General features: G+C 40.5%; 1 protein-coding gene across 2 annotated transcripts; it reads right to left on the minus strand.

Moving 5' to 3' along the window:
• Nucleotides 1–373: 373 nt before the first annotated feature.
• LOC132158103 (angiopoietin-1-like) lies at nt 374–24,700 on the minus strand. Of its 2 annotated transcripts, none has more exons than XM_059567374.1 (9): nt 24,005–24,700; nt 9,348–9,503; nt 9,058–9,179; nt 8,698–8,930; nt 7,979–8,106; nt 6,813–6,914; nt 4,328–4,494; nt 3,417–3,547; nt 374–1,059 (listed from the first exon to the last, which is right to left on the minus strand). In XM_059567374.1, the coding sequence occupies exons 1-9, from the start codon at nt 24,326–24,328 to the stop codon at nt 899–901; spliced, it is 1,524 nt and encodes a 507-aa protein (XP_059423357.1). In that variant the 5' UTR covers nt 24,329–24,700; the 3' UTR covers nt 374–898. The 2 variants fall into 2 exon arrangements, with proteins under 2 accessions (XP_059423357.1, XP_059423356.1); XM_059567373.1 differs by having other exon boundaries at nt 7,979–8,109.
• Nucleotides 24,701–24,847: the final 147 nt, after the last annotated feature.

The following is a 24,847-nucleotide window of genomic DNA, read 5'->3' on the forward strand; positions in this document are numbered from 1 at the left end:
TAAAAAAGTTGGCTTTTTTGAATTAACAGCATTTTACCATCTTCAAAACATTGCCAAGCTATGAAACATGTTACCTGTATCTGATGCAGAAAAGCTGCATATTAGTTTTATTGTATTTTATTTAGAACAATGTAAGCAAATTTGACCTTTTTTGACATCTGACTTACAGTAAGGATGCTTTGCCACTGTAAAAAAAAGACTACAGTACTGTATATAAAATGCTACAGTAAAAACCTATTAATGGTTAAAGGTAAGTTCCACTACTATATATGATGAAAAAAAATGCAGACTGTTATAAGCAACTTTTACTGCATACAGTTGTAATACTATAAGATGTAATATACAGCAACTGCATTTAACTAACTATAAACATATGGTTACAGTTCATAAATCAACAAACAATCCAAGTTCAGAAATTATTCTAGAAACAATATTTACCACAAAGACAAACAATGAAACATATCGAGTATGATATTTTTACCTTTTTTTTCTTTTTTTTTTTTTTTTTGATGGTTCCCTAATGGACATTCTACTGACTGTAAGCATCTTAGCAAATACATGTCAACTTATTGTACTAACCCTAAACCTATAGTAGCTGTTACACTAACCTAACAGTCTACTTATACTCTAAAGAGAGTTGGTTGACTTGTAGTTGCAAAGTTACTTTTTAGTTAGTACAATGTCTAAAGTGGACTATCAAAATAAAGTGTAACCAAACAGACTGTAGAACCCAGTTAATGAATTTCCTGAAAGCTGATGACACCAGTATGACACCAGAAGTATGGCAGTTTGACACTGAATTTACCACACAAACTTGATTAAAATATTTAGCCAGTTACACAGTGTGCTGTATAATTTCATTCATTGTGAGAAAATGTGTAAGAATTTGATCAGTTTCTCAAAAATCTAACTGGCGGATCATCATGGTGGTGGCACGTAAAGAGTAGTTAGGGCCTTTGAAGTAGTGCCACTTGATGCCATCAAGTTTGCCTGAATTTTGTCCAGAGGTGTAGTAGATGCCATTGAGGTTTGATGGGCCACAGGCATCAAACCACCAGCCTTCAGAAGAACAATGAAAAAAGAGAGTCGTGTTAGAAATATGGTTCAGAATAGTGTCAGTATTGATCATCATCTGCTTTACTCCCAGATGCTAACAGCACTTTTACAGTCAAAGGAAATTAAGTTTTGTTACATTTAAGGATAAACTTTGCCCTGGTCTACTGCAATCGAATCTCCCTTTTCTGTCCAGGATACTAGAAAATGTAGTATCCTCACAGTTATATTACTTCTCAGAGAAAAATGGTATCTCTGAGGATTTCCAGTCAGGATTTAGACCGTATCATAGTACTGAGACTGCTCTCCTTAGAGTTACAAATGACCTGCTCATATCATCTGATCGTGGTTGTATCTCTCTATTAGTGCTATTGGATCTTTGTGTTGCATTCAACACTATTGACCACAACATTCTTAAGCATAGGCTAGAAAACTTTGTTGGCATTAATGGAAGTGCATTACCATGGTTTAAATCGTACTTATATGACTGCCATCAATTCATTGCAGTGAATGAAGAGGTGTCATATCAATAACAAGTGCAGTATGGAGTACCTCAAGGCTCAGTACTTGGGCCATTACTCTTCATGCTTTACATGTTACCCTTGGGAGATATCATCAGGAAACATGGTGTTAGCTTTCACTGTTATGCTGATGATACTCAGCTCTATATTTCTTTGTGGCCCAACGAAACATACCAATTTGAAAAACGGAATGTATAGTCGATATAAAAAACTGGATGACGAGTAATTTCTTACTGCTAAATTCTGAAAAAACAGAAGTCTCAATTTTAGAACCTAAAACCTCTGGATGTAATAACCTAGAATGCTGTCTAGGACTTGATGGCTGATCTGTCAATTCGTCGTCATTAGTTAGGAACCTAGGTGTGCTATTTGATAGCAATCTTTCCTTAGAAAGCCACGCTTCTAGCATTTGTAAAACTGCATTTTTCCATCTCAAAAATATATCTACCGTATTTTCCGGACTATAAGTCACACTTTTTTTCATAGTTTGGCTGGTCCTGTGACTTATAGTCAGGTGCGACTTATTTATCAATTAATTTGACATGAACCGAGAGAAATGAACCAAGAGAAATGAACCAATAGAAAACATTAACGTTTCCAGCCGCGAGAGGGAGCACTGATAATGGTAATGTTTTCTATTGGTTCTAATTAAATGCAATTTATAGTCCAGTGCGACTTATATATGTTTTTTTCCTCATCATGACGTATTTTTGGACTGATGCGACTTATACTCAGGTGCGACTTATAGTCCGAAAAATACGGTAAATGACTACTTATGCTCTCAATGTCAGTGCAGAAATGTTAATCTACGCATTAATGACCTCAAAGTTAGATTATTGTAGTGCTTTATTGGGTGGTTGTTCTGCACACTTAATAAACAAACAAAATATTGCTGAATGGTTTAGCCCTGAATGGTTTAGCACCTCAGTATTTGAACGAGCTCTTGTTACATTATAGTCCTCCACGTCCACTGCATTCTCAAAACTCAGGCAATTTGATAATACATAGAATATCAAAATCAACTGCGGGCGGCAGATCCTTTTCCTATTTAGTGCCTAAACTCTGGAATAACTTCCCTAACATTGTTTGGGAGGCTGCATTGTATTTAGGCTGCATTAATTAGGTAAAACAGAACCGGGAACACTTCCGTTATGGGATGTATTGTTACATCATTAGAAGAATGGCATCTACGCTAATATTAGTCTGTTTCTCTCTTATTCTGAGGTAACCGTAGTCACCAGTTCCATCTGTATCCAGGTCAGATGGTCACTGCAGTCACCCGGATCCAGTCAGTATCCAGACCAGATGGTGGATCAGCAACTAGAGAAGACCTCTACAGCCCTAAAAGACAGCAGAGACCAGAACAACTAGAGCCCCAGATACAGATCCCCTGTAAAGACCTTGTCTCAGATGACCACCAGGACAAGACCACAGGAAACAGATGATTCTTCTGTGCAATCTGAATTAAACTGCTGGTTTCGTCTGGTCAGAGGAGAACTGGCCCCCCAACTGAGCCTGGTTTCTCCCAAGGTTTTTTTCTCCATTCTGTCACCGATGGAGTTTCGGTTCCTTGCCGCTGTCACCTCTGGCTTGCTTAGTTGGTGTCACTTCATCAACAGCGATATCGTTGACTTGATTGCAAATAAATGCACAGACACTATTTAAACTGAACAGAGATGACATCACTGAATTCAATGATGAACTGCCTTTAACTATCATTTTTCATTATTGACACACTGTTTTCCTAATGAATGTTGTTCAGTTGCTTTGACGCAATGTATTTTGTTTAAAGCGCTATATAAATAAAGGTGACTTGACTTGACTTAACTTGACTTAGCTTACCGCCTGTGAGCATGAGTGCACACTTGCAGATGCAGTTGTCATTATCCATGTCTTTTGTGCTAAAGTCAGCCCCATTTATCTCCAAACTGCTCTGTCTGCCAGCTGTACCACTATAGCTTTTCAGGAACAACCTAACACAGAAAGAGATGTAGATAATAAGAGAGTATAAAAAAGCAGTACTGCAGCTTGTTTATATACTGAATATATTGTAACATTTAAGTTTCAAATAAGTTTCAGTACATTAACATTAGTTCATGCACCACACATTATGAACAAGCAATGCTTGGCTGATGTTATATTTTATATTTGTAATTGTATTTATTCATGGTTTAACAAACAAAAAAACTGTATAATAGCATATTTATTAATTAATAATAAACTAGATTAGTAAATGCTTTACATTGGTTCATTGCTACACCTTATTATAAGGTGTTAACATTTGTTGCAAACATTTTAAGTCGCTTGCAAATTTTCAGCATTTTACCACAAATTGCACCATTGTAGGAATGCATGTAAAGTTAAAAATGAACTCTGCAGGGACTGCAGCCCTCCAGGAACTGAGTTTGACTCCCCTGCTCAAAAACTATCACTAACTGCATAATCTGCATTAATGACACACCTAGATGCATTTTGGGAAAATTTGCTGAATTGCTTCCTGTGAAACAACTGGGTGTCATGAAACAAACATATTCTGATAATGAATAATAACACTCTAGCCAAACTGAATGTGCGAAAAGGATGTATTTGTTTTAATGTCTCTGTATGTGTGGTAACAGCGGGTATGAAGAGTTTAGTCAAGCAGCACAGAAAAGCAGTGCAATGTTTTAACAACAAATACTGTATGTCATCAAACAATGCTGGGTTGAAAGAGCAATGAGTTTAAACTTTAGTAAATTTACCCAACTCTCTACCTGTAGTTTTGTTTCTCACTACCAAGGTAAAACTTGTCATACTGGGAGAAGGCTAGTTTGCCATCCCAGTCCGTCAGCTCCAGTCTAAGAGTGCACTGATTCTGATTGGTCAACTTGTACACCAGCTCATTTCCCAACCAGTGTTCTCCAGTCAGACTCCCAAAGCCCTAAAATACACAAACACACACATTTTGTTTCTTTATAATGGTAGGGACTTTCCATTGACTTCTTCTATTTAGACACACTATCTTGACAATTGGTGGATATTTGTACTAGTATTTTACAGTTCGGCGAACTGATGTAGAATTTGTATGAATTTTTGTATTTGTCAACTAACTCTCATTGGAGTATTAGTAGTCTGTTAGGTTTTGGTTTAGGGTTAGTATAGAATAAGTTGACATGGCCATGGAAAGATATATACAATCAGTAGAAATTGTGTTGAGGGCCATCAAAATAAAGTGTTAGCATATATTAAGCAGACATTCTATAATGACTAGTAGTTGACATTGTAGTTACAAACTTATATATTATTAGTAGAAAGTCTAAAGTGGATTATCATATTAAAGTGTTACCATTTTTTCCTAAATCTAATGCACAAAAAAACTGAATTTTTACATTTTCATTTGGGAAGCTATTTGTTATATTTCCTAGCTCAACCTTCAACCAAGTGCCTAGAATTCAAAATAATAATTTACTTGAAAATTTACTTTACCAGATAACTAAGGACAGTCAAAATCCTATTTAGAAGACCAGACAATGTTTAAAACAGATATGTTATTAAAAGCTACTACCTGTATTTTTCGGACTATAAGTCGCACCTGAGTATAAGTCACATCAGTCCAAAAATACGCCATGACGAGGAAAAAAAACATATATAAGTCGCACTTGACTATAAGTCGCATTCATTTAGAACCAAGAACCAAGAGAAAACATTACCGTCTACAGCCGTGAGAGGGTGCTCTATGTTTTCAGTGGTAGACTACAGGAACACTGAGCAGCATAGAGCGCACTCTCGCAGCTGAAGACGGTAATGTTTTCTCTTGATTCATTTCTCTCGGTTCATGTCAAATTCATTATGATAAATAAGTCGCACCTGACTATAAGTCGCAAGACCAGCCAAACTATGAAAAAAAGTGCGACTTGTAGTCCGGAAAATACGGTAGTCCTACTAGCCACTAGCTACTAAACATTGCAAGCAAGTACAATGCTAACTGTCCAACAATATCCAATGTATTATTTTGTCCAATCATTTTAATATAGTTAAACTGTGGCCAAGATTTAACCAAAATGCGGGTAGAAATTTATAAAAATGGTCTGTTTCACTACTCAGAAAACTGATGGTGAATTTGTATGAATTTTGTATGTTTTCATAAGATCATGCCCACTGGGAAAATAATTCTTAATTTATGGAAATAATCTCTCTCTCTCTAGCATGTCATGTGATGGATTATGTTTTTTCCCAATGTAAATCTTAGAATAAAATAAATATAAATAAATAAATTTAGTTGGTGTTTGACAAAAGCCTCCATAAATTTTTCTTTTTTTTTTTTTCATAAAGGCCTAATAGGATTTGTTATGGGACAGCCGCACTGTATCATGGAGATATTACCCATAACAAGACAAGAATAGTGGGGCAATACTACAGGCAAATCATGTCTTCTAAATGAACCAAATCAAGATGGCAGTTGCAATGTGCCTCTTTCTGTGTGCCAGGCCTGTCACTTCTGGGAGTTAATGCCAGGCCTCGATCAGCACTACTAAGTACAAACCAAACCAGTGAGTCGACCTTTCAATATCCTTTGTACATGCTGAACTGCACTGCTAGATTGCTTTGTTCAAAAACGATGTGTCCTAATCTCTTCATCAAGACCTTAGGGTGCTTTCACACCTGCCTCATTTAGTTCGGTTGAATCGTACCAGAGTTCGTTTCCCCCTTTGGTGCAGTTTGTTTGGGCAGGTGAGAAAGCAGCAATCGCACTCAATCGAAACAAACAAGACAGGTGTGAATATACCCTAAGATTATTGAAGGGGTCCTGAACTTTATATTTGGCGGCAGGCTTTGCTCTGAAGGGTTCAGATTCTGAGCTATCCACAGGCAAACCTCACTGAGACAAATTTAGCAATGAACTGGATAAATGATATATCTCTGTTGGTAAGCAGTTAGTGATCATGTATTTGCATAAAGAGGAGTTGGGGATGCAGGAGGGTAAGCACATATCTGTGCAACAGAGCTCAAGGTTGACTAAACGCATGTCTGTGCAACAGACTATGGCAAGTGTGAGTATGGGTGAGCTTATATGTTTTATTATTTGTAGTAGGAGGAGTTACGATCAGCTGAGTGTCAGCTGATGCTGCAGTCATGCCGTGGTCTGCCTGAAATATGCTTGAGCTCCATTTGTTACACAAACTAGATTTCAGTCATAAAACTAGCTGATGTCCAAGGAGATTTATTGACCATTTATTGACATTTATTGATAAGACTTACCATCTTATACTCATTCCAGGTTCTGTGGAAGTCCAACGTTCCATCTTTCCTCAACTGTATGACGGTCCAGCCCCCACCAGCACTTTCCATGTTGCAATAAACCTATAGGAGGAGATACAACAGGATAAGATGGAGGCTTATGGCATTTATTTTCCTTAAATTCAAGGGTTTTAATCATAATTTAGAACCAGTACTGTTGAGCACGGTGGGTTGGTTTTAAGGACAATTGTACTTGAGTGGAAAATTAGCATTTGTGCAATTTCAATGTAAGCAAAACAAAACTACAATCAAAATCTACTCATATAAATTCTGATTATTTAGGAAGTACCTTTAAAGTTGTTGAATTACTGAGAGTTGAAATTATGACTGCAAATTCACAATTTTCCACTTAAAAACTAAAGTAGAAGTAGTTTGATCAGGTTAATTTTTTTATAGAACATTGCTCTTCTGCTAATATGGGCATAGGCCAGGTTAAATGTAATAATGGGCTTGCCACTGACAGCACCAGAACTCAGAAATAAGTTACGAGGCATGTACAGGCAGTGTAAGTTCTGGAGTGCAGCATCCACCCAGCTGTTACTCTGAGAGTTCAGCCAAGAGTATTTACAGCTCTTGCTTTTCCTGAGGTAGCCAATACCTGATACAGTGTACTCTGACACAGACATACTGTTGGCCCATAACTCCGGAAAAAGCAAACATAAAATGTCTGGGATTTGTGTATTTTTATGAATTTATTCAGTATGTTGCACATAGCTCTAAATCTATGCTAAACATGTTGAAAATAAAATTTAACTCAAGAGTCACTGATTTGCCTGTATATTAATTATCTTCAGTAATCAGCAGATCATACCAAAACATGTTTGTGATCATACAAATTCACAAATTGTCATTGCCATCATAGTATGTTGTTAATGTTGAAAGTACCAGAGAAAAACAGTAGCTAGATTCTGAAGTAAAAGTCAACAACAAAATGCATGTTTATAGTTGTCTCATCACATTACGGAAGGAGAAAGTATGTTAAAACTAAGAAATTATCCACTTCACTTTAGAAGGAAAGAAATATTATGCATGGGGAAACATCCACCACAAAAATAAAAAAACATGACAAATGCAACACTATTGGCCTGACTCCTGTAGCTGTGTTATCAGATCCCATTTAGACTGACCTTATGCATGTCTTGCATGCGAATGTAGATGGTGTAAATTCCACTCCTGTTAAATCCAGCCCGGAACAGTTCGGCACAGTCTCTGTACTTTCTCTGCTCATCCATTTGTTTGAAGACTTTTGAACTCACTGCTTCAAACAAGCATGGATATAAAAAGTAAAGATTGCATTCAGTGTTTGCTTTTACTGAAAGAAAAAAAAATAAAGAGTTTGTGAGCTATTGTAAGTCATTCTAACCCCAAATACTTGTTGTTACAGCTTTGTGGATATAAAAATGAGACCTTTGCTCAAATCACAGTGTTTGTGCTACCAACTGAATTCTAAAAAGCTTAAGTTAATGAATCCGTCTCTATAACGTGACTAAATCTAAATGCTCAGCCTCATATACTGTATCAGTTCATGGAGGTTGAAGTGGGACATGGGAAGAGTGAGGCTCTGTGACATTTCACACAATGTTTCAGATCCAAGTAAAACTTGGCAGCAAAATGGGATATTTATGGTGTGCAGCACCCCTGATGTGAACCAGTCACAACTCTACATGATGTAATGCAGAGAGATTCTAAGAAATTAATCATAGGACTGTCGGTGCAGCACAATACAATGTTTGTGACCTCACAAATGAGGGAATGAATTAATAAGTTGTGGGAACAAATTCTACATTGATTATCCATGACATGTTGTATTTTGTGCATATGTAACTCTTATCTCCAATTTGTTTACCTTTGTTCTTGGGGCGTATTTTAAGCAGATTGTTGATGGTACCATGCAGCTGTAGTTGCTCACGGTAGAGGGCGCTGTTGTTGGTGATGACCTGCTCTAGATTGAGTTCCAGGCTCTGTATTGAAGCGCTGTGGGATACCAGGAGTCTCTGGAGCTTTGTCCGCTCACTCTTTAGCCAACCCAGTTCTGCACGATGACGTGCCTCCATGTTAAGCATACGCTTCTCTAGGCCACTGAACACAGACATGAATAGGACAAGAATTACCAGAAAACAACAAGAACAAAAAATAAATGAAAAGTGTAAGTGAAAGATGTGTCAAGAAAAAAGTGCCAAAAAAGTGTCATTCGAAGACACTCTACTCTGTTTTGTCCTGAAGTTGGTTGATCTCACTGGTTTGCCGGAGCAGTTTGTTCTCAAGTTTGATGGAGGACAAGGAGTTTTCCATTGACTGAACCTTCAGTCTTGAAGTCTGATTGAAAACCTGTTATATGATGACATATTAGCTGGGTTAATGTTATATTAGAAAGTTTTCAGCTCCATAATTCTCTGCATCCAATGTTTCTTATCAAGTAAACTCATAATTTTCCAAGAATGCTTAGAAGCCAGTGCTAGCATGTTATGATGAATGCCTTTGGATATAAATTCACACCTGTGTCTCCATGTCTGTTAGTCTCCTGATGTGTTGGGTGGACTGGGAAAGCACTTTTGTGCCAAGATCCAACATGGCTGTCATTTCACTATGTAAAGCATTATTCCGCAGGTGTGTTGTGTCCTCTGTCAGACGCGCTTTCACAAAGACCTCAATCTGTATGCAAACACACAGACAGAGAGAAAGAGACTGACTGGCTCTGTATAACATTATTCATTATGGTCTTTATACATAGTCACATACAGTTCATTATTTTGAAATACTTGCAGCTGTACTTTCTGGGGCATTGTGCAAGATTGAATCAGTCTGGTCTTGAGCAGCTACATACACCCTGAATGAGATAATATTATATTTTATTGTACATTTTCTCACATTAAAGTGTGGGAACCAAATAGAGAAAAAACAATGAGGAATCCTTATCGTAATTCCTCAAATACCCAAAGTATCATTAGTAATGTCTTTTTGTGAAATGCTTTTAAATATAAGGACCACTACCTTATTTTTGAGACAAAATCAGGGATAAAAACTCCACTGAATGAGGAAAATTTACCTATAAACTCCATCTAAAATAACAAAACAGCTGTGAGACAAAGTCTGTTTGTAATCCCATGTTGGTGATAAAATGTCAGTGACTTGAATACACATCTTCCCATGATGAGCAAACTGCTTTACTGATATTTAACCTTTGAAAAAATCGAATCATGTTTTGCAATCAAAATGCAAAAATGTGCTGTGAAATAAAAGTAAGAAACAATATCATATAGAGAGAACCTCTGAAGACACTCACAACTTGATATCAAGGGCAGCGCCTTTCTTGTAAAATCAGATAATTTGACTTTTTATGACAAGGCAAGGTTAGTTCAGGATGGAGAATGTCAGTGGCATGTCTCTCTAAAAACTCTATGACATTTATGAATAATAATTACTTGTATTTGTAAAACTTTTTTTCAACTTGAAAAAAAAAACAGCAATGTATTTGTTCAGCCCCCAATGGGATTCAGTTCTCAGTGTTTTGCAGTCAAATCTTTCCACACAAGACTCAAACCATTACTTTGTTAACCTTGTTTTATGTATATGAACACTGTCATATTGGGACTGAAATGGTACTCCAGTCTATGGACAATGTCTTGTAAATTTCACTTGATTTTGTCCACTTGCCAGTAATGCCTATAGCAGAAACAAATACCGTAATCTTTTATCCAAGCAAAGCACCAGTTATAAATTGAACATATCAACAAATGTAATGATATTATGACACTTCTGCTTACTCTTACTCTACAGTATCACAACAAAGATAATTTGAACACATCCCCCAGAGCAACGCTTCAGGACTGGCACATTCTCTGGGCTGCTTATCAGCACTTTGTACAGTGTTTACAGGAAGAGATATTTTCAGCTGCTCTCAGTGAGATGGAGTCCAAGATGTATAAATACTCGCTGCATTAAAGTGATAGCTGTATGTCCTCTGGGCCTGGAGTGTCCTGTATAACACTCAGATGAAGTGCTGGAACAGGATGTGTTTATCTAGTGTCCTGCATCCTAGTAAGACTGCTAGCTGGACCAAACAGCCACAGGCAGGGATTAAACAAGTCACATATTTCTTTCAGCGAATATCAGTGGTAAGAGAACAGGCTGTGATTTATAGATGGTGTGGACAAGAAGACTTTTCAATAGGTCAAGATAATACAAACTCTGAATGATTAGTGTATTACATGAGGTAAATTATCTTAAATTATGTTTAGGGAAGGTGATGAAAATTATTTTTTTTTTTACATATAGTACAATATAACAATAAAATGGCCAACTTTTTTGCCTTACTAAGGCTAATTTCATATCTAACATTTAATGTGTCCTAAATATGCACAGTTAAATACAATTTTAATATTTATTTGTAACTAGTTTGATTCTGAAGGAAGCTTAAACACAAAAAGTTTCTGCTTACAAGTAATATTGAAGTCTTATATTTCATCTCAAGCATGCTGTTCAGTGATGCTGTTGTCTATTATTATTATTATTATTATTATTATTATTTTATGTTAAATGGAGAAAAATTGGTTTGGTAGAAATGACATGACTTTTTTTATTTGTTTGTTTGTTTGTTTGTTTGATTGTTTTATTTTTCTGTACGTTTTTGATTGTATTATTAACTGTATTATTTTAACACAATATATATTAATATGGTTTAGATTATTAAAAATAATTAATAGTTTTATTAACAAGTTTTATAGACTAAGATTAAAAGTCTGAATAGTTAAAACATGTAAATATATAAATAAAGGTAATCTGAAAAGTATTTAAAATGAAAAATTCAAGTGATGTACATTGAACGAAGAGTCTTAAGAGATATAAGGCATATAATGGAAGTATTAAAGTTTATTTCCCCTTTTTCCCTATTAATCATCGGTCATTAGTCTGAAGGGACATATTTCCATATTTGTTATAAAACTGGATATTTGCTGCAGCATTTCAATCTTCAGTCCTCATATTTCACGTAGAACATAGTCCCTAAGGGATGGTTGAATGCACACACATCCTCACTGCTGGCTGGTTTGGCTCACTGAGACTGGAAATGGGGACAGAGGGTGTTTTCTTAGGGACAGATCAAGTCTCCCCCCATCGGCCCAGAAACACATAACCCTGCCCCATTGGGGCGCCTACTCACTAAAGAAAGCTCTGACGAAGCGCTTGACCGATAGGAATGCATAAAATCAGTTTTGAAGGTGTGGAAAGAGCCATGTCAGTTTGAAATCAAGAGGGAATACAGCACTCCAGTTGGGTATACGGAAATGGGAAGCATATTCTCATTGGTCAACAGATGCTCTAAAAGCAAATGAAAACATATTATAGTATGTACTAAATGTACATCTTCATAAGTATTTGGTAATTACTTCTATTGTCTTTGAAATATTCTTAAATTGGACTGTCAGATGTACAGATCAGCTTTTATGGTAAACTAAAATATACTTTAATGTCATTCTCTTTGAACTTTTATGTTAATGAAGTTGCAATTTAGTGTAATTTAAAATATATACACCATAAATGTTATATCAAATAACACATGGCATTTAACGAAGAACTTTACATGTGCTTTAGTATGTTAGCCAACAAGTGTACTTTTTATAAAAAGATTATTAAAACATAGTGATTTAAAATGGATTTTTAAGTACAGCTTTTATTTGGACTTTATTACAAACTGCACTTCTTAAAGTATTCTTTTAAGTACACTTAAGTGGCCTTTCTTTCTTTTTAATTTTTTTGATAGACCCTGCAGGTGGATAATCAATACAATTAAGCACACTTTTTTCACAAGCCCTCTGGTATGCATGCATTTACAACCCGAATTCCGGAAAAGTTGGGACGTTTTAAAATTTTAATAAAATGAAAACTAAAAGACTTTCAAATCACATGAGCCAATATTTTATTCACAATAGAACATAGATAACATAGCAAATGTTTAAACTGAGAAAGTTTACAATTTTATGCACAAAATGAGCTCATTTCAATTTTGATTTCTGCTACAGGTCTCAAAATAGTTGGGACGGGGCATGTTTACCATGGTGTAGCATCTCCTTTTCTTTTCAAAACAGTTTGAAGACGTCTGGGCATTGAGGCTATGAGTTGCTGGAGTTTTGCTGTTGGAATTTGGTCCCATTCTTGCCTTATATAGATTTCCAGCTGCTGAAGAGTTCGTGGTCGTCTTTGAGGTATTTTTCGTTTAATGATGCGCCAAATGTTCTCTGTAGGTGAAAGATCTGGACTGCAGGCAGGCCAGGTTAGCACCCGGACTCTTCTACGACGAAGCCATTCTGTTGTTATAGCTGCAGTATGTGGTTTTGCATTGTCCTTCTGAAATAAACAAGGCCTTTCCTGAAATAGACGTTGTTTGGAGGGAAGCATATGTTGCTCTAAAACCTTTATATACCTTTCAGCATTCACAGAGCCTTCCAAAACATGCAAGCTGCCCATACCGTATGCACTTATGCACCCCCATACCATCAGAGATGCTGGCTTTTGAACTGAACGCTGATAACATGCTGGAAGGTCTCCTTCCTCTTTAGCCCGGAGGACACGGCGTCCGTGATTTCCAACAAGAATGTCAAATTTGGACTCGTCTGACCATAAAACACTATTCCACTTTGAAATAGTCCATTTTAAATGAGCCTTGGCCCACAGGACACGACGGCGCTTCTGGACCATGTTCACATATGGCTTCCTTTTTGCATGATAGAGGTTTAGTTGGCATCTGCTGATGGCACGGCGGATTGTGTTTACCGACAGTGGTTTCTGAAAGTATTCCTGGGCCCATTTAGTAATGTCATTGACACAATCATAACGATGAGTGATGCAGTGTCGTCTGAGAGCCCGAAGACCACGGGCATCCAATAAAGGTCTCCGGCCTTGTCCCTTACGCACAGAGATTTCTCCAGTTTCTCTGAATCTTTTGATGATGTTATGCACTGTAGATGATGAGATTTGCAAAGCCTTTGCAATTTGACGTTGAGGAACATTGTTTTTAAAGTTTTCCACAATTTTTTTACGCAGTCTTTCACAGATTGGAGAGCCTCTGCCCATCTTTACAGAGAGACTCTGCTTCTCTAAGACAAAGCTTTTATAGCTAATCATGTTACAGACCTGATATCAATTAACTTAATTAATCACTAGATGTTCTCCCAGCTGAATCTTTTCAAAACTACTTGCTTTTTTAGCCATTTGTTGCCCCCGTGCCAACTTTTTTGAGACCTGTAGCAGGCATTAAATTTTAAATGAGCTAATTAAGTGGATAAAAGTGTAACATTTCTCAGTTTAAACATTTGCTATGTTATCTATGTTCTATTGTGAATAAAATATTGGCTCATATGATTTGAAATTCCTTTAGTTTTCATTTTATTAAAATTTAAAAAACGTCCCAACTTTTCCGGAATTCGGGTTGTATGTATCCTTACTGTCACTACAATGCCACAAGCACACCTCTCAACCCGTGACCTGGTCAATGAGTGAAGAACAAAGAGTTTAGTGTCAGCTCTTTGTGCAGTCTGGAGGAAATTCTCTTGCATTACAAATTAAACAATGCTGAAGTCCTTGGAAGGGAACCTACTGGGAATATACAGTGCATCACTTTAGACTAGATATAGTTTGTATGGTAATATTAATAATGATATTTAACTATCAGTAAAATTATATAAAATGCAAAATGTTGATAACCAAACACCAGGGCAAAGTTAAAACAAGATGTCAAACCTGCTTCTGAATTTACAATAGAATCTGTGTAATCTGTTCATGACCTATTGGTAAAACTTTACTTTATGTATAATTCATTATAAAGGTATGTACAATGTAATGCATTATATCTTTTCATAAATAAGTGTAACTGAAGTTAAAATGCATTATAAATATTCGAAGGTTTGTTTGTTGTATGATTTAATGCATTACACTTACTGAATGTGTAACAATGAATAGCTGAGTAGAATTATATCTATGGTTACAATTATTCATGAGATTTAACAGTGCATTACAAGGCATAATATCAAGGCGAGACTGGGACTCAGTTGCAGGTGCTCAAAAAGGTCAGTTTATTAGATTGGTTTTAAATTTCAAAAGGACAAAAAATAAAAAATAAAAAAAGTTAACGAAAAACTATCCAGGAACAGGGCAGTCTGGAGCAGATCCAAGGAGCCTCCTGGACGAATTCCACTTGGAAATCCACTGATGCAATGCCCAGATAAGCTGACAGGGAGGCGGGGGGCGCTGTTGAGGCGGGGAACTGGTGGCGCGCTGCGGCGCGGCGAAGAAGAAGAGTGACGGCGATCGGTGATCGCTAGCACGGAAGGCTGGAGAGTAGCGCTGCCTGAAAGCAGGGGGAAGAGGGAAAAAACAACAAACTAGAGAATGAAAACAAAACGGGCACGATCTCTGTGCAGGCTAAACAGGAGATGTGGACAAAACTGAGACATGGACGAGAACACGATGATCTGACAACAGACAGCACACATGAGGAGACTAAATAGAGAAGGAGTGATTATCATGATGCAGAGCAGGTGATGGTGACCAATAACAAGATAATAATGAAACAAGAGGGCGGAGACGGGCACCACGGTGACACAGAAGCACATGGTAAGTGTAAACAACCACACACACTATTGAAAAACAGACAGATCAGCCCGGGGACGTGACATTACCCCCCTCCCCAGGAGCGCCCCGGTTGAAGTCCTCGATCAGCGACCGATCCAGAATATCCCGAGCCGGGACCCAACTCCTCTCATCCGGACCATATCCCTCCCAGTCCACCAGATACTGAAATCCTCGACGTCTGACATCCAGCAACCTCCTGACAGTGAAGGCTGGGGAACCATCCACTAGACGGGGAGGGGAGGGGAGGGTTAGTAGCAGGTGGGTTAAGGCGAGAATGAAACACAGGCTTGACCCGAGAAACATGAAAGACTGGGTGTACCCGACCAAGTATGGGAGGTAACTTGAGCTTTACCGCCACCGGACTCAATACCTTGGTGATCTGATATGGCACCATGAACCTGGGGGCTAACTTGCGAGAAGCCACCCGGAGAGGAAGGTCCTTGGTAGACAGCCATACTCTCTGACCACATACGTAATGGGGAGCAGGAGTACGGTGACGGTCAGCCGCTGCTTTGGTTCGTCTGGAAACCCGAGCCAAGGTTTCCTCAGCCCTCCTCCAGGTGCGGCGACACCTGCGGACGAAGGCTAAGGCAGACGGAACAGCAGCATCGGGCTCCTGTGAGGGGAACATAGGAGGTTGAAAACCAATGGAGCACTGAAATGGAGACATACCTGTGGCCGCCGCTGGCAAGAAGTTATGGGCATATTCAATCCAGGATAACTGTTGGCTCCAGGAACTCGGATTATGGGATGTCAGGCAGCGGAGAGCTTGTTCCAGAACCTGGTTTGCCCGCTCGGACTGCCCATTGGTCTGAGGGTGAAAACCTGACGACAGACTCGTAGAGGCCCCAATCTGTAAACAGAACTCCTTCCAGAACCGGGAGACAAACTGTGGCCCCCTATCAGAAACCACGTCCACCGGAAGGCCATGAATCCGGAAGATGTGGTCAACCACCACTTGAGCTGTCTCCTTAGCTGAAGGCAGTTTGGGAAGGGGGATGAAATGGGCTGCTTTAGAAAAGCGATCAACCACCGTCAATACTACGGTGTTACCCCTCGATGGTGGAAGACCAGTGACAAAGTCAAGGGCTATGTGTGACCAGGGGCGGGAGGGGATGGGTAATGGGTGTAGCAGACCAACAGGAGGCTGATTCGAACTCTTGTTCTGGGCGCAAATTGGGCAGGCAAACACAAACTGCCTGACGTGCTGGGCCATGGATGGCCACCAAAATCGCTAGCGGATAGCAGCCAGAGATCTCAGAACCCCAGGATGACAGACTACCTTGGATGAATGCCCCCACCGGAGGACTTCAGGGCGTAGCACAGCTGGCACGAAGAGCCTACCCTCCGGGCACCCTCTTGGTACCTCTCTCTCTCGTATGGCTTCCAGCACTCTCCTCTCCACGTCCCAGGAGAGGGACCCCACCACAATTTCTTTAGGGACAATGGTTTCAGTTGATGAACCGGTTCTCTTAATATCACTGTAAAGACGGGAGAGGGCATCAGGTTTTACATTCTTGGAGCCTGGGCGATACGAGAGAGAGAAGTTGAACCGGCCAAAGAAGAGTGCCCATCGAGCCTGGCGTGAACTCACCCTCTTGGCCGAACGGACGTATTCCAAATTCTTATGGTCCGTCCAAACCAAGAAGGGCTGCGCTGACCCCTCCAACTAGTGACGCCACTCACCCAAGGCCCGTCTGACCGCCAACAGCTCCCGGTTCCCTACGTCATAATTCCGTTCTGCTGGGCTCAGGCGGTGAGAGTAGTAGGCACAGGGATGTACCTTCCCATCTCTGGGGGATCTCTGAGAAAGGACCACACCTACTCCAATCTCAGAAGCATCCACCTCCACAATAAACTGACGTTCAGGGTCTGGAAACCAAAGAACAGGAGCAGAAATGAATTGGGACTTCAGGTCATTAAAGGCCTCCTGAGCCTTCAAATTCCACCTAAACGGTACCTTAGTGGAGGTAAGAGCTGTCAAGGGTGCAGCAACCTGACTAAAGTTTCTGATGAAGTGCCTGTAGAAGTTGGCAAATCCCAGAAACCGCTGCAGTGCCTTGCGTGAGTCTGGAGGTGGCCACTCGGCTACGGCCCTTACCTTAGCGGGATCTGCTTTGATTCCCTCTGCCGAAATGATATAGCCCAGGAAGGGAACTGACTTGGAGTGGAAAACGCACTTCTCCGCTTTAACATATAGCTGGTTCTCCAGCAGCTGTTGTTGCACCTGGCGCACGTGTTGGGTGTGTACCTGAAGTGAAGGAGAAAAAATGCGAATGTCATCAAGGTACACAAAGACAAACTTGTTAACCATGTCTCGCAACACGTCATTAACCAGGGCCTGGAAGACAGCTGGGGCATTTGTCAGGCCAAAGGGTAGCATCCGGTACTCATAATGTCCCGAAGGGGTGTTGAATGCTGTCTTCCACTCATCCCCCTCTCGAATCTGAACCAAGTGATAAGCATTACGGAGGTCCAACTTACTGAATACCTTGGCTCCCTGCAAGAGTTCAAAGGCAGACGACATTAAGGGCAGGGGGTACCTATTCTTAATGGTAATGTCATTCAAACCTCTGTAATCAATACAAGGGCGCAAGGAGCCATCCTTCTTTTTAACAAAGAAAAATCCTGCGCCAGCAGGAGACGAGGAGGGACGGATGAGACCGGCATCAAGGGACTCACGAATATATTTGTCCATAGCCTCTCTTTCTGGACCAGACAGGGAATATAACCGACCCCTGGGCGGAGAAGTGCCTGGGAGGAGGTTGATGGCACAATCATAAGGCCGGTGAGGAGGCAGGGACACAGCCCGGGACTTGCTGAAGACCTGCCGCAGATCGCAGTACTCCTCCGGCACCCCGGACAGATCAGCATCATCCACCTGCACAACAGGAAACACAGCACCAGGAAAAGAGGCAGAACCCAAACAAGACTCAAGACAAGACTGCTTCCAAGACAAAACTGAGTTTCTGGCCCAATCCACATGAGGGCCGTGCTGCACCAACCACGGGTGTCCCAGAACCATGGGAGCACTCGTGGAGTCAAGAAGGTACAGCTTGGTTATCTCATGGTGATTGCCAGAAACGATAAGACTTACAGGAGGGGTGAGGTGAGTGATGGTGGTGATAGGGGAATCATCAAGAGACCGAACAGAGATAGGAGTAGAGAGGGGAATGGCAGGAATTCCCCACTGCTTGGCAAGTGCCGTGTCCATGAAACTGCCACCAGCCCCAGAATCCACCAGGGCCGAACAGGAGTGAGTAGAACCTCCGAACTGGACACCCACGGGAAGTAGTGTGCGGGAAGAGTGGGGGAAATTAAGAGGAGATGTGCCCACCAGGATCCCCCTGGTTACTGATGGGCCCTGGCTTTTAGCGGGCATTTCCCGACGAAGTGTCCGGCCCTCCCACAGTAGAGACATAAACCCCGGGTGAGTCTCTCTTGCTTCTGCTGGGGAGTGAGACGCAGACGTCCCACCTGCATAGGTTCAGGGTCAGCAGGAGATGGCAGAGGCAGGACCGGGGTGGATTCGCTGGTCATTTCTCCCACCCTCCAAGAAGTACAAGCAGACAATTGTTGGTGACGAAGGCGAAGGCGGCTCTCAACACGGAGAGCCAAGTCGACCAGATCATCAATACTACTTGGAAGTTCTTGGGTGGCAATCTTGTCTTGGATCTCCTCGTCAAGACCAGCACGGAACACAGCTCTGCAAGACCCCTCATTCCAGTCACAGGCCGCTGCTAAGGTCTTGAATTCAATGGCAAACTCAGTCACTGAACGGCCTCCTTGCCGTAGCCGTGCCAGCTGGGCTGCCGCCTCATCACCCCGAGCAGAACGATCAAATAATTTGACCATCTCCTGTCGAAAAGACTCAAAAGAAGCACAAAAGGGAGCCCGGGCCTCCCATACTGAAGTTCCCCAGTCACGGGCCTTGCCTGTGAGGAGGGTCAAAACATAAGCCACCTTAGTCTCTTCCTGGGCATACCGGCGGGGCTGGAGGGCGAAGACTAGGGAGCACTGAGACAGGAAGGCTCTGCAAGAGTTAGGGTTCCCATCATAGGGAGGTGGGTTGTTGGCATGAGGCTCAGGGTCATGACGGGCAGAGAAAAGGCTAGTGGGGTCCTCCGATCTGGCAGATGTCTGTCTGCGAAGTTCCTGGAGCTGGGCAGTCACCTCCGACAACTTGGCATTAAGGAACTCAACCTCCCGGGACGTGGATGTTTACTGGGAGGCATGCTGGCCCAAGAGAATGCCCTGCTGGGTGACAGCTGATCTGAGGGGACCTGTACCTGCTGAGTCAATGGTGGTCAGATCGTTCTATCAAGGCGAGACTGCAACTCAGTTGCAGGTGCTCAAAAAGGTCAGTTTATTAGATTGGTTTTAAATTTCAAAAGGACAAAAAATAAAAAATAAAAAAAGTTAACGAAAAACTATCCAGGAACAGGGCAGTCTGGAGCAGATCCAAGGAGCCTCCTGGACGAATTCCACTTGGAAATCCACTGATGAAATGCCCAGATAAGCTGACAGGGAGGCGGGGGGCGCTGTTGAGGCGGGGAACTGGTGGCGCTGCGGCGCGGCGAAGAAGAAGAGTGACGGCGATCGGTGATCGCTAGCACGGAAGGCTGGAGAGTAGCGCTGCCTGAAAGCAGGGGGAAGAGGGAAAAAACAACAAACTAGAGAATGAAAACAAAACGGGCACGATCTCTGTGCAGGCTAAACAGGAGATGTGGACAAAACTGAGACATGGACGAGAACACGACGATCTGACCACAGACAGCACACATGAGGAGACTAAATAGAGAAGGAGTGATTATCATGATGCAGAGCAGGTGATGGTGACCAATAACAAGATAATAATGAAACAAGAGGGCGGAGACGGGCACCACGGTGACACAGAAGCACATGGTAAGTGTAAACAACCACACACACTATTGAAAAACAGACAGATCAGCCCGGGGACGTGACACATAATTATGCATTAAAACTAATGGCTTTAAGTAAAGTGTTACCAAACTATTTAATGTTTTGGTGGTAAATTTGTATGAATTCTTAAGATTCGAGTAATTAAAAAACAAGATTTTTTTGTTTAAATAAAATTATATATATATATATATATATATATATAATAATCTGAAATTATGTAATTAATATCCATTTTGAAAATAATTTTTTGTCAAATGTTTAAAAATTTTCACTGTGAATTATAAGAAGAATTGTTCTTTTTTACTTCTATAACTGTACTTTACTATATAATTAGATGGAATGTCCCACTGGATCTCTTACAGTTTTAGGGGAACTTGCTGTTAACCAATTCGCAAGTTTTTATCTGAAAAGCATATGTATATTTGTTTGTTGTTGTTTTTTTTTATTGGCTTATTTGAAAGCTACATGGTACGTGTGTTGAAGCAGGGTTGGAACAAAACTCTGCAGGGCTCCGGCCCTCCAGGAATTGAGTTTGACACCCATGTATTAGACTGTAACTTGAAGAGCAGGAAATGAGGCTGATCAAATCCTTGACTGTCAAGCTGTTCCCCAAAGTAATGCCTGACATTGAGAGACTGAACAGACACAGAAATTGTGGATCCAGAACTGAGCCTGAAGTGTTTCATTCTAATTTATCTGTGCTCTGGGATTAAAGGGATCATTATTTTTTGTATGTGGTGTAATACAATATGTTCATGGGGTGTAGGGTTAAAAAAAATATATATTATTTTCCACATAATATGTATTATTGTTGCTCCTCTATGCCCCGCCTTTCTGAAACGTGTCGATTTTTATAAAGCTCATCGGTCTGAAAAGCGAGGTGTACGCTCACTGGCCAGCTTTCCAGTGCATTGTGATTGGCTGAATACCTGAAGTTGGTGACAGAAATGTTACGCCACTTAGCATACTCTGGAAAAACTAATAAAACCCATTATAAACTAGGCATTTGCTGTAGCCAGTGGGGAAATAATTACTGATTATAATGACTTACACTGTCTTTTCACGTTGCGTAAACATAAAAATATGTCTGCATTTGTGATCGGAGAAATGACAAATATCAAGCTCTAACAGTTACTCTACACCGCTCAAAACTTGCATTTGAATCATCAGTGGCAAATCTTTTACATATGAAAACGTACTTACAGGCTTTGAGTCAGAAGCGCCAGACTGTCCTTGCAAAGTTGAAATTGCCCCACTTTATAGAAACATACACTGGCATTGTAGGCTACTCTCACAGGAAACAGTCCTTGTCCTTGTAAAATCCACTGTACATGTCTGAATATTTGAGTTGAACATTTGAGTTCCATGAGTCTGGAACAGTTTAAAGAGTAACTAAACCCTAAAGCAACTTTTTTTAGTTAATGATCTGTAACAATGGGGCTTTATTAGTGCTGATCATTGATTCGAGTAACTTTTTTGACATTTGAGTATAAAGTGTTTTAATTCTACAATATAAGGTGTAAAAACGTCTGAGTGCTGCCCTCTTCAGGTTGAACGGTGGCTACTGCAGTTGATTTTTCCTATTGGATGTTGCGGTGGCAAGTGACGTAAGCGGTGGCAGGTGACGTAAGCAGTTTCCAGCTCACCACGCCCCTTGGTACGAGCTACCATGCCCTCGTCAGTATAAAAGCATCTTGTTCCTTCAAAATCACTGTAGTGAGTCAGGGGTTGGAATTGCGAGTATTGAAAACAACCGGGATAGACTATTATAGCATCTATTTAGCATAGCATTTATTTACTTATTTAGATTATTTCGTGTAGCCTATGTAGTTAATTAGCATAGTTGTTAGTGTAACGTTAGTATTGTTAGAAGCATAGTTAGTTAGTAGCATAGTATTGCATCAGTTAGAATAGCTTCAAGTCGGCGTAGATTTATCTGTATTTAGTACAGTGGTCAGGATGGTAAATATGTGTTGTGTTGCTGGTTGCGACAGCACTGCTGGACTGCATAGTTTTCCAGCAGACTTTAAAATTAGGCACCAGTGGTTGCATGCACTTGGCCTGAAAGACCGCGAGTTCCCGCCTAGAGCTAGAGTGTGCAAACTGCATTTTACACGGGATTGCTTCTCCAACGCAACGGAGGTGGAAATGGGCTTCTCCACAGCTCGCGCTGTGTTTCATTCTATTACAGTCTGTATTAAACAACAACCATCCCAACATGCTGAAAAGCGACGCGGTGCGGGAGTAAGACCCCAGTTTGAGCCAGCAGATTGAATTGATATGGCTCAGGCCCTGGTCCTGTGTCCACAGACACCTCGATATCATCCACTTCAGGTGAATGTGGGGGAGAAAAGTCCTCTACTTCAAATGAACACTTGCGTCACTACAGTCACTCTCCATTTTAGCGACTCTGACAGCAGCTGTCAATTAATCCGTACTGCGGGTCTCAGGTTCACGCCCCATGTGCTCAGCCCCGCCCTCGGTTCATCCCCTCTATATCCGCTGTGCTCTGCCCACTTTTCAGCATTTTTCAAATATTGCCAGTGAGTGGAGTCAGGCTCTGACCAGGGGTTTAGTTAACCTTTAAATACAACTTAACCACTAATTTCTATTTGTGTCTTCTTTTGGAAGGCCAAAGAAAATAGTTTCACTTTCGCAACGAAACATAGCATCTCCAAGAAATGGTGCCAGCAGCAACAGTAAGAATCAAAGTTACGCCTTCTTTCTTTGTGTGAACATTTGGACGACATTATGCAAATCTTCCCACATTGTGACGTAAACATTTGGGGGGGGGGGGTGATCCGTTTTAGGAGAACGTGGTTGATTCTTAACTTTTTTAAAGAATATCTACCGTATTTTCCGCACTATAAGGCGCACTTAAAAGCATTTAATTTTCTCAAAAAATGTCAAAATGTTGACATTCCCATTTAGGACAGCTCCATCTAGTGGATGCATAACGAAAACCCAGTCTAACGTTTGACTGCAGTATCTTCTATTCTATGCGCCTTATAATCCAGTGCGCCCTATATATGAAAACAGTTCTAAAATAGGCCATTCATTGAAGGTGCGCCTTATAATCCGGTGAGCCTTATAGTGCGGAAAATACGGTTATTGGATTTGAGACTTTAGTCTTTGCAACTTTACAGATCTTCTTTATGCACCAAGAGCTTGTAACATTCCAAAGAGAAAGGAAAAATTGAAATCACATCATATGACCCCTTTAAAACCTTTACCACAACAACAACAGCAAAAATTCAGTGATACGCTACGAAGATAAATACATTCAACAACATTAAACAATTATTTGTAAATTAAATGTGCCTAAAATAGATATCTTGTCAAATGGGCAAGAAATTAGATGCCAAATGGGGGTTTGCACAGCGATGCAAACCGTTTTTTCTTAGTGTGAAGAATAATAATAAGAAACGTTTTGCACTATAAAGAATACATTTTTTACAATAAAAATAATCCCTTGATGCTAAAAGTTCTTCACTGAACAACAGATGCCATTAAAGAACCTTTATTTTTAAGTGTATGTGATCCATTCACTCTCCATCAGCAGTGCTTTGGTCAACAGCAGCACATTAAATGAGATGTTGACTTACCTTTTGGAGCCAGTGGGTGTAATTTTCCATGGCAAGCTCCAGGTGTTGGATCCACTGGTTTAAGCGGCTTTTCTTCCCCTGTGGAGATTCTTTCTGGACACTGTTACCTTCATAATTACCATCATGTTCTTCTGGCAGGCTACAAGTCCTGCTCTCCTCAGGTTCTGGCAGAATGAAACTGTAGCTACATTCTCCATGCTGAACAGAGTTTAAATGCTGACTGCTGCCACCAGAAACATCTGTTAATTTATCCACAGGTGAATCTTCAAAGCTTGATGCCCTCACCAGCAATAACGTCAAATGCAGAAGAATACTGATCTTCATCTTTATGGCAAAACAGGTAAAGCCTGCCAAATCTTCTTGCACATATTAATGAGTGATAATCTCTAAATAAACATATTTAGGAGATGTGTCAGTCCATCAAAACATACAAAGAAGCCATTTTTCCAGAAATTACAAGTGATCGCTCTTCACAAACTGAAGTTTTTACCATAGAGACACCGGTCCTCTGTCCTGCTTCAGTACCATAGAACAAGTGATTGCCACCTCTATCTTCAAAGTGAACTCCAGGCATGTGCTGTACTTGTGTGAGAGTGAACAGTGGGTTTTGTAGACGGTGTGTTCAGAAAAGACGGTTCTATCTACAGATGGCTGGTCAGTGTGTGTGTGTGTGTGTGTGTGTGTGTTTTAAAGGGGTCTGAGTGTTGTAAGAGTAAACTGCAGACAGACTGTGTGACTGTGCAAGAATGTGAGTGAGAGCATGTGTGTCAGTGTATGTGTGTGTGTGTGTGTGTTCACTTTTATAGCAGAAACAGACATGTAAGGCAAGTGCAAAACATTTAC

This window comes from Carassius carassius, chromosome 15, assembly GCF_963082965.1.
Source record: "Carassius carassius chromosome 15, fCarCar2.1, whole genome shotgun sequence".
NCBI classification, from domain to species: domain Eukaryota; kingdom Metazoa; phylum Chordata; class Actinopteri; order Cypriniformes; family Cyprinidae; genus Carassius; species Carassius carassius.

Bases quoted from the DNA above. Each gene is read 5' to 3' on its own strand.
- LOC132158103 (XM_059567373.1), bottom strand. From the start codon at position 24,328: ATGAAGATCAGTATTCTTCTGCATTTGACGTTATTGCTGGTGAGGGCA. The intron at 9,180-9,347 runs GTGTGAATTTAT...ATCATATAACAG, and splicing joins TAACAGACATGGAGACACAG to GTTTTCAATCAGACTTCAAG. The intron at 8,110-8,697 runs GTAAACAAATTG...GCTTGTTTGAAG, and splicing joins AATACGCCCCAAGAACAAAG to CAGTGAGTTCAAAAGTCTTC.